This window comes from Triticum dicoccoides, chromosome 4A, assembly GCF_002162155.2.
Source record: "Triticum dicoccoides isolate Atlit2015 ecotype Zavitan chromosome 4A, WEW_v2.0, whole genome shotgun sequence".
In the NCBI taxonomy this organism is placed as follows: domain Eukaryota; kingdom Viridiplantae; phylum Streptophyta; class Magnoliopsida; order Poales; family Poaceae; genus Triticum; species Triticum dicoccoides.
The window spans coordinates 7,844,851-7,855,188 of record NC_041386.1 but is presented as its reverse complement, the minus strand read 5'-3'; the positions used below and the strand labels follow the sequence as shown (position 1 = coordinate 7,855,188).

General features: G+C 42.0%; 1 protein-coding gene across 5 annotated transcripts; it reads left to right on the top strand.

The window, feature by feature from the left end:
• Positions 1 to 4,139: 4,139 nt before the first annotated feature.
• LOC119284572 lies at positions 4,140 to 8,560 on the top strand. 5 transcript variants are annotated; one of them, XR_005139109.1, is made up of 4 exons: positions 4,140 to 4,397; positions 4,599 to 6,807; positions 8,014 to 8,089; positions 8,189 to 8,560. XR_005139109.1 is itself a non-coding variant. In XM_037563702.1 (3 exons), exons 1-3 carry the CDS (start codon positions 6,676 to 6,678, stop codon positions 8,209 to 8,211), a joined length of 231 nt encoding a protein of 76 aa, XP_037419599.1. In that variant the 5' UTR covers positions 6,631 to 6,675; the 3' UTR covers positions 8,212 to 8,560. The 5 variants fall into 5 exon arrangements, 1 of the variants encoding a protein (XP_037419599.1); XR_005139106.1 differs by having other exon boundaries at positions 4,599 to 6,852; XR_005139107.1 differs by having other exon boundaries at positions 4,590 to 6,852.
• Positions 8,561 to 10,338: the final 1,778 nt, after the last annotated feature.

Here is a 10,338-nt window from a genome sequence, read left to right as displayed (position 1 = left end):
AAACCGGATACGGGTATATTTTGAATGGTGGGGCAGTAAGCTGGTGCAGTTGCAAGCAGAGCATCGTGGCGGGATCTACATGTGAAGCGGAGTACATGGCAACCTCGGATGCAGCACATGAAGCAATTTGGGTGAAGGAGTTCATCACCGACCTAGGAGTCATACCCAATGCGTCGGGGCCAATCAAACTCTTCTATGACAACACTGGAGCTATTGCACTTGCCAAGGAGCCCAGGTTTCACAAGAAGACCAGGCACATCAAGCGTCGCTTCAACTCCATTCGTGAAAATGTTCAAGATGGAGACATAGATATTTGTAAAGTACATACGGACCTGAATGTAGCAGATCCATTGACTAAACCTCTCCCTAGAGAAAAACATGATCAACACCAGAATTCCATGGGTGTTCGATTCATCACAATGTAACTAGATTATTGACTCTAGTGCAAGTGGGAGACTGTTGGAAATATGCCCTAGAGGCAATAATAAAAGCATTGTTATTATATTTCCTTGTTCATGATAATTGTCTTTATTCATGCTATAATTGTGTTATCCGGAAATCGTAATACATGTGTGAATAATAGACACCAACATGTCCCTAGTAAGCCTCTAGTTGACTAGCTCGTTGATCAACAGATAGTCATGGTTTCCTGACTATGGACATTGGATGTCATTGATAACGAGATCACATCATTAGGAGAATGATGTGATGGACAAGACCCAATCCTAAACATAGCATAAGATCGTATAGTTCGTTTGCTAGAGTTTTTCCAATGTCAAGTGTCCTTTCCTTAGACCATGAGATCGTGTAACTCCCGGATACCGTAGGAGTGCTTTGGGTGTACCAAACGTCACAACGTAACTGGGTGACTATAAAGGTATACTACGGGTATCTCCGAAAGTGTCTGTTGGGTTGACACGGATCGAGACTGGGATTTGTCACTCCGTATGACGGAGAGGTATCACTGGGCCCACTCGGTAATGCATCATCAATATGAGCTCAAAGTGACCAAGTGTCTGGTCACGTGATCATGCATTACGGTACGAGTAAAGTGACTTGCCGGTAACGAGATTGAACGAGGTATTGGGATACCGACGATCGAATCTCGGGCAAGTAACATACCGATTGACAAAGGGAATTGTATACGGGGTTGCTTGAATCCTCGACATCGTGGTTCATCCGATGAGATCATCGAGGAGCATGTGGGAGCCAACATGGGTATCCAGATCCCGTTGTTGGTTATTGACCAGAGAGCGATCTCGGTCATGTCTACATGTCTCCCGAACCCGTAGGGTCTACACACTTAAGGTTCGGTGACGCTAGGGTTGTAGGGATATGTATATGCAGTAACCCGAATGTTGTTCGGAGTCCCGAATGAGATCCCGGACGTCACGAGGAGTTTCGGAATGGTCCGGAGGTAAAGAATTATATATAGGAAGTGTTGTTTCGGCCGTCGGGACAAGTTTCGGGGTCACCGGTATTGTACCGGGACCATCGGAAGGGTCCCGGGGGTCCACCGGGTGGGGCCACCTGCCCCGGGGGGCCACATGGGCTGTAGGGGTGTGCGCCTTGGCCTATATGGGCCAAGGGCACCAGCCCCAAGAGGCCCATGCGCCAGGAGATCAAGAAAGGAAGAGTCCTAAAGGGGGAAGGCACCTCCTAGGTGCCTTGGGGAGGAGGGATTCCTCCCTTGGCCGCCGCCCCCCTAGGAGATTGCATCTCCTAGGGCCGGTGCCCCCCCTAGGCTCCCTATATATAGTGGGGGAAGGAGGGCCTCTCACACCACGCCTTTGGTGTCTCCCTCTCCCTCTCCAACACATCCTCCTCCTCCATAGAGCTTGGCGAAGCCCTGCCGGAGTACTGCAGCTCCATCACCACCACGCCGTCGTGCTGCTGCTGGAGCCATCTTCCTCAACCTCTTCTCCCCCTTGCTGGATCAAGAAGGAGGAGACGTTACGCTGACCGTACGTGTGTTGAACGCGGAGGTGCCGTCCGTTCGGCGCTAGGATCTCCGGTGATTTGGATCACGTCGAGTACGCCTTCCTCATTCCCGTTCTTTGAATGCTTCCGCGCGTGATCTACAAAGGTATGTAGATGAAATCCGATCACTCGTTGCTAGATGAACTCCTAGATGGATCTTGGTGAAACCGTAGGAAATTTTTTGTTTTCTGCAACGTTCCCCATCAAAGCCGGCTCCAGTAGAGGACCGGCGATAGCGGCGCGTCGACATCTCGTTCTGGCGGCAATATTGGTGGTTCAGTGGTCTTGAAATGCCAATGTAATGTTTATTATGTTTGAGATGATTTATATTTCGGGTGAACTTTAACAATAGAGCCAATCTTTCGAAAAAAAGAACATCTGGTCATAGATGCACCCACTTACATCCCTACGAATTAATATGAGACTAGTGAGTTGCACGTGCTTTGCACGTGAGTTGTGAGATATCGTTGCAACTGACACTTGCATATTACATCATTGAAAAGAAAAACCTTAGCTGCATTGTGTTCCAATACACTAATATAACACATTATATGTATGGACCTTAAGGTTAAAGATAGTGTTGTGACATTTGGCTGAAATTCTCTGAAAAGATATATGGAATGTAAGAAATGGTTAATCAGGAGTCTTTCACCATGAGTAAAATTCACAAATAATCTCATAAATGTATACACTTTATTCAAGCGAAAACTCTAATGAAACAAGAGCATACATAAAAGATTCTAGACTAAATCATAAATGGATACACTTTTATTCAAGCGAGAACTCTAATGGAGCAAGGGCATACATGAAAGATTCTAGACTAAATCATAAATGGATACACTTCTATTCAGGCGAGAAACTCTAACAGAGCAAGATCATGCATGGAAGGTTCTAGAATAAATGAGAAGTGTGTAAAGATAGTATATGTGAAAAATACAAGGGTGTACTAAGTTTTTAACTATTGGAAATTTCTACATAGTACACATGGCAGAATCTGATGTAATTGATAGGAAATCGAATGGCCCAGCAATGCTTGGATTTGCCACCTCTTGAATATCATATTAAGTTCATCCAATGATCCATATTTAAACTTATTCACACACTATATAGTGATATAGATATAGATATAGATACAACAGACGTGACCCTCGCCCAACTCAACTCCAGTGGTAACGTGGAAATAGAGGAGAGGGGCCGCGGCGAGGAAACTTGGAGGGGTTCTAGAATAATCTGTCTCACGAGAGAAGGAGAAACTTTCAGACTATCTTGTTTTGGTGGTTGGCTCCGTCCAACGTGTCTCATCTCAATCTTAACCTTAGATTCAAGATCGAATGGTACATATGGCCCGAAGACAGGCATATCATCATCACCAACTCGCTTTTTTAAGGAGTATAGATAATACGCTCCCGTATAAACGTGTATTCGTAAACAATCCAATAAAAAAATTCTTCCCCCCCTCGAGACGTGCTGGGATACCTCCCCCGGTACGTTTGCGATGGACTGAGATCCAATGCCTTTATCAAGTGAAGTCACGCTGCAACTTTACCCTTCTAATCTCCATCCAATCCACATCCTACGGTCCAGATCACACAAGGCTCTCAACACTTAGCAGTTTTCAGCATAGCAGCAAACATCAATACAAACTAGGTGCAAACAACGATGCAGTGACACTTGAACTCAGTTTTATTTGAACAGATTGAAACCCAAAAAATAAAGAACTGTAAATACTCATGAGCAAACTATAAAACAAAATTTGGTCTGATGTTGAAACCCAAAAAATAAAGAATTGCAGATACTCATGAGCAGACTATAAAACAAAATTTGGTCTGGTGTTGAAACCCAAAAAATAAAGAACTGCGGATACACACTGTCACAATACCATATTTTGTTTTATAGTCTGCTCATGAGTATCTGCAGTTCTTTAATTTTTGGGTTTCAATCTGTTCAAATAAAACTGAGTTCAAGTGCCACTGCATCGTTGTTTGCAGCTAGTCTGTATTGATGTTTGCTGCTATGCTGAAAACTGCTAAGTGTTGAAAGCCTTTCCCCTTGTGTGATCTGGACCGTAGGATGTGAATTGGATGGAGATTAGAAGGGTAAAGTTGCAGCGTGACTTCACTTGATAAAGGCACTGGATCTAAGTCCGTTTGCGATACGGTCCAGCCCAGCTAATGACCTAACCCTAGCCCGGCCCCGATGATCCCCTGAATCGATCCTTCCTCTCGATCCCGACCTGGTTCACACCGGCGGCGGCGGCAGGCCGGCACCGAATTCCAGCAGTTCCTCACAGACTGCCCGGCTCCCTCTCAGCCCCTCTCACACAGGCACGCAACAGCCAGTAGCAGCCCGTTCCCCGGCGGCAGCTCGCCGGCTGAGCTCGTCACTTCGCAGGCGGTAGCGGCAGCAGCAGCACCAAGGTATGCGCTCGGCCTCTAACTCCTCAACTCCAGTGCCTAGTACCGAACCGTAGCTCACAGCTCAGTTTCCTTTTCTCATCTCCTCTGATCCTCTCCTCTAGATGGCTCCTGCTCAACCTAGGGCGCCTTTATGTTTGTGCAGCCATGTTACAATTTAGAGAAAAATGTATCCCCTACTGATCTTTTCGTTAGCAAATTTAGGTACTTGATGGAGCCTGATCTAACTTTGGATGAAGTAGCAGAACAGAACAGATCAGCACCTGACGAAGAGGATGAAGATGCTTTTGTCGTCGAGGAGATTGGGGATTCTTCAGATGACCGACAGGCAGAGCCGACCGTGGCGTTGGAACCCAAGAAGGGGATGATGTTCAGCAGCGAGGATGATGCTGTCAGGTTCTACAAAGCTTATGCCAGAAAAAAGGGCTTTGGTGTCATAAGAAGGACGACCAGACACGGAGAAGACAAAATGCTTACTTATTTCACGCTTGCTTGTAACAGACAAGGGAAGGCTCAGTACTCAGCAAAGAACTCATTCAAGCCTAATCCGTCGACAAGGATGCAATGCCCAGCTAAGAGTAATTTCTCTCGTCGTGGGGAAAACTTTTGTATCACGACTGTTACGCTTGACCACAATCATCCTATAAGTCCAAGCAAAGCCAGATTTCTGAGATGTCATAAGAAAGTGGACTTGCATTCCAAGAGAAGGCTAGAATTGAATGATCAAGCAGGAGCACGTATGAACAAGAATTTTGGTTCTCCTGTTATGGAAGCTGGCTGGTATGGAAATCTTGAGTTTGGTGAAAAGGAATGCACTAACTATTTGCAAGAGAAAAGAAGCCTGAAACTTGGTGCTGGAGATGCACATGCCCTTTATCAGTATTTTCTCCATATGCAGTCAAAAGATCCAGCTTTTTTCCATGTTATGGATGTGGCCGAGGATGGACGACTGAGAAATGTCTTTTGGGCAGATGCAAGAAGTAGGGCTGCATACGAGTCTTATTGGGATGTCATCACATTTGATACTACATACCTAACAAACAAGTATACAATACCGCTCGCTACTTTTGTTGGCATAAATCATCATGGAGAATCTGTTCTATTAGGTTGTGGTCTTCTGTCCAATGAAGACACCGAGACTTTTGTTTGGCTGTTTAAATCTTGGCTATGCTGTATGTCATGCAAACCACCAAATGCTATAATCACCGACCAATGCAAACCAATGCAGAATGCTATTGAAGAAGTTTTCCCTCAAGCTCGTCATAGATGGTGTGCATGTCATATCATGAAGAAGATTCCTGAAAACCTTAATGGGTATGAAAACATTAAATCTACATTGTCAAATGTGGTGTATGATTCCTTGACCAAACATGGTTTTGACAAAGCTTGGGCGGAGATGATCAATAAATATGATCTTCAGGAGAATGAATGGCTTGCTGGATTATATGATAATAAAAATCGATGGGTACCAGCATATGTAAAAGATACTTTCTGGGCAGGAATGTCTTCAACAAAAAGGAGTGAGAGTGTAAATGCTTTCTTTGATGGCTATGTCAATGCTAGAACAACTCTGAAGCAATTTGTGGAGCAGTATGAAAATTTACTAAGAGACAAGGTAGAGAAAGAAAACAAGGCTGATTCTAAGTCATTCCAACAGCAAATTCCATGCATTACTCACTATGACTTTGAGAGACAATTTCAAGCAGCATATACTACTGCAAAGTTTAAAGAGTTTCAAGATCAATTAAGAGGTAAAATCTATTGCTATCCAACTCAGCTGAACAAAGAAGGATCAATTTTTACATTTGGAGTCAGAGAGGACAGCAAGATTTTTTGTGAAGGGGAGGATGGCAAAGGAAAAGAGAAAAGGGTTATTTTAGAGTTCATTGTCTTGTTCAACCAAGGGGAATGTGATGTGCAGTGTATGTGTAGGCTCTTTGAATTTCGAGGCATCTTGTGTAGCCACATCATTTCCGTGCTTGCTCTCATGGAGATCACAGATGTACCTTCTAGGTATATATTGCAGCGATGGAGAAAGGATATTAAGCGCAAACACACATTTATTAGATGCTCCTATGATGATATGATTGATACACAAGTTGTGCAGCGTTATGATAATTTGTGCAAGCGTTCCCACGAACTGGCAGAGAATGGTGCAGAGTCTGATGCATTGCATGACTTGGTGATGGATGGCCTTAATGAATTACAAAGTAAGATTGACGCGTACTGTGCTAGGTAGGAAGTTTAAGAGAAGGATCCAACTTCAAAGCATGAAGATACAATGAAAAAGAAAAAAAGGAAAAAATTGTACTCAGTCAAAATCCCTATTCGCAGTGTAGGTTGTCCTCCTTCAAAGAGAAAGGAATCGAAAGTGGATCAAGTGGTCAAAAAATTGAGAGCAAAGAAGCAGCAGGTACCAACAAATACAAATGAAATGCCAAGTCAATAGAGGAGAAAGGTATCTAAATTTTAGTTATCCAAAAAGATCTTCCTGTTGTAACTTACTAAAGTGTAAGAACCATCTCTTGGCAGAAACAGAACAGCAAATCAAAAAATGGGCAAGACGCCAATCTAGAGAGTTCACAACAAATGGATGTAATATTTCATTCAGATACTCTATGAGAAACACCAATCAGTACCGCCAAAATTCTGCATGCAAAGGCCAGGCTAGCATACCACACGGTTAATGGTTACTTAACTCCTGAAACAAAACAAAATAAAATAAAACCTTGACCTTATAGTGCTAGTCTGAGTTGAATATCAACCTTCTAAATCCCTGAAATAGGGACCCTTGCTTACCCTGATCAATCCTGACTTGTACCTCTTCAGCACAGCCCCTATTGTTGTGAATTACACTGCCCCCTCCTCTCCCTCCCCCAGCAGTCCTCCGTTGACCTGCAAGGGAGGGTCTCCCACTATTCCACTGGTTTTGAATTTTAGCTCTGCTCCTTGATTCATCCCCTCCCCCCGGGTAGGGTCTGTCCTCCTTTTGTTGTGATTCGATTTAGCTTTTTTTTTTCTGTCTCCCACATACGATTTCGTTTCGATTTGTCATGGAATTAATGAGCTATAGTTCAATGATTTTTTCAGATCAAGGGTTTGTGTCAACATTTGTGTTGTTTGGGGGTTGGAAGTGATGGCGCTTTTTTTTTGCTCATTTCTTTGGGTTTCAGTATCCAGTGCAAACTGGGAGCAAACTGCAAGTTATCAGCTTCGTCCAGAGTAAATGAAAAAACAAACTAGCTAGCTATCTGCATTCATATAAAAAAAAACTGTCTGCATTCAAATGCCAAGAGCCATTAGCAGCAGCAGCCAACCCAACCAATCCCAATCAGATCACACTAAAAAATCGGAGTGCAAGCAAGCCCTAAAACAGTCAAGAAGTTTTTGCTTAGCCTTTTGATTCAGTTTGGGTTGGTACCCTTCCTCCACCAGGTAGCGTCTGTTGTAGTCCAATTTCTGTACCACAAGCACATAGCTCTTGTCTATCTTGAGCTGATCATTGAGATGATTTGGTTGTTACTGCTGATGGAATCATTATCATTAAATAATTCTGATTGAAGTAAAGTGCTCGTACCTTTCTAAATATAACATCTGCTAATGTGGTTGTTGTGAGCAGGACAAGGCTGGGATGTACAGGGTGGTTTCTATGTCAGTCCTGATGCAAAGCTGCTATTTGTGGTCCCGATCCATGGGTAAGGCACCACCTTAACAATATATCATTCTATCTTCATTGATTTTTTTTTCTATTAATGTCTTTTCTATGTCCATTTTTGACACATAAACATCTGCAGGAACAGTCCAGCCACGTTGGTGATGAGTGGAGATCACTGCATCAGCATGAAGTACTCCACTGCGAAGCATGGCCAAATGTACTTCCAAGTCTGGATGGTTGAAATTCATGATGTAGACTAATCTGGAGATAGGGTTGCTCATGCTCATCTGATTTTCATGATGATGAAACTCTTGGCATCGATTTCGATGCCCTGTAGATAGTCAGCACTAGTTGCCCAAGGCTTCAGACACGATGTTTTGCCATGTTTCAGTCTAGGTATCATATATGACCAGACACAAACCTTAGTCTTTCTTCATTTATGTGTTTGTCAGTTAAATCATTTAGTCTTCTTCAGTTTCTTTTCAAGTTATCAGTTGATCAGTTTCATATTCTTCTCAGTTTCTTCATTTTTCTCAGTTTTAGCTTTCTTCTTCAATTTTATCAGTTTCTTAGCTCCTCGTCATTTCAATTGTTTAGTTTATCAATCTCTGTAGTTTCTTCATCAGTTTATCAGATTAGTATTTTCTTATTCATTTCTTTATTCTTCTCTAGTCCTCTTCTTTCTTTTACTCTGTTGTGTATCAGTATTAAGTTTTCATTGAAATTCATTATTCTGTTCCTCTGTTTTGAGATTGCACATCCCTTTGCTCAGCTAGATTAGTGTTAATCATCATGCCATTGCTTATATTTCATTCAGTCAGTCATGTTACTTCTAGTCAGTCAGTTTCAGTTATGTTACATCTAGTCGATCAGTTTCATTCATGTTACACTTAGAGCTCTCTAATAAGACTTAAATGCATTTGTTTCTAGACGATCAATTTCAGCCATGATTCATCTAGTCGATCAGCTTTAGTCATGTTACAGCTAAAGCTCGCTGTAAAGCAAAGCTTCTTCAAGTTCAGTTCATTGTTTATGTTCCTCCCTCCGATCCAAAATAAGTGTCGCAGTTTTGAACTAAGATTAGTTCAACCTTAGTTCAAAACCGCAGTTTTATAGACCTCCATTGTTGTGGTGTCTTTGGTTCGTGACTTCGTGTATGTTCCACTTAGTTTTTCTTTCCTCTCTCTTTCCTTAGTTGCGATTGTTCAGTCATGTTCCCTCTCAGTAACTAGTTAAGAATTTGATATGTTTCTTCTCATCAAGAAGCGAAGTGTAATTTTGAAGGATGCATATTACACTGGGCTCTTGGAGCTATCATCAGTGATTACACAGGTAGAAATCAGTTGAATTCTGGCAAGATTGAAAGACAAAGCTAGGTGCACACTTGTCACGTTCTAACTGGGCAAAAATTTGACTTACACTAAACGAAAATCAGTCAACTGATCGATAGGCATTCCCCAGATGTTTCTTCCAGCAAGAGTTATAATTCAGCCCTTCAAAAAAAAAAGAGTTATAATTCAGGTGCCGACAAAAAGTGCCCTTTGATGTCGAATATGAATTGGTTTAGACAAAATGTAAAAAACTATTTGTGATTCACACATGTCAGTGTAAAATAAAAAAATGGAACCAAAGGGAATTCTAGCTTCTAGATGAAAACACAGTTGATTAATTGTATGCCTCAAGCCTAATTCTCTTGCGACCTGCGGCACTTAGGGCCAATGTGAACCCCAATCAACAAGTGCCACAAGACCGATATTGAACCCAAAAAAAGTAAATATTATCTTTCCTCTGTCTCTCTCTCTCTCTCCTATATATACTTTTTCTAAACTATAACTTCAAGTTAGCTGCGCGCTCGTCCCCGGTCAACTTTATGTATGCCCCTCATCCTTTTCTTCATTTTGATTTTTTCTTCCATCTCCATTCTTTCTCATTGTTTTTTCATTAAAACTGCATTAACTATCAAATCTCTTGTTGGCTTGCCAAGACCTTGATAACGATTTGATCAAATTTTTAAGCATGACAAAATGATTTTTTTACGACAAGTTATGTTGTCGCGAGGATGACAATTTCCTTTAGCAAGCAATGACAAATCCGTCATGTTTAGTTTTTTTTATCAAGATTTGTTGTACTTCCTAAAGGAAATTGCCATCCCCGTGACAACATAAATTGCCATAAAAAATGTTCATTTTGTGACCCTTAAAAAATCTTATGTCGTTTTTTTTTTGTTTTCTCTGGTAAGGCAATAAGTTGCCAATTGCACATTTCCAAACCCGAAATAGCTTCTTAAAT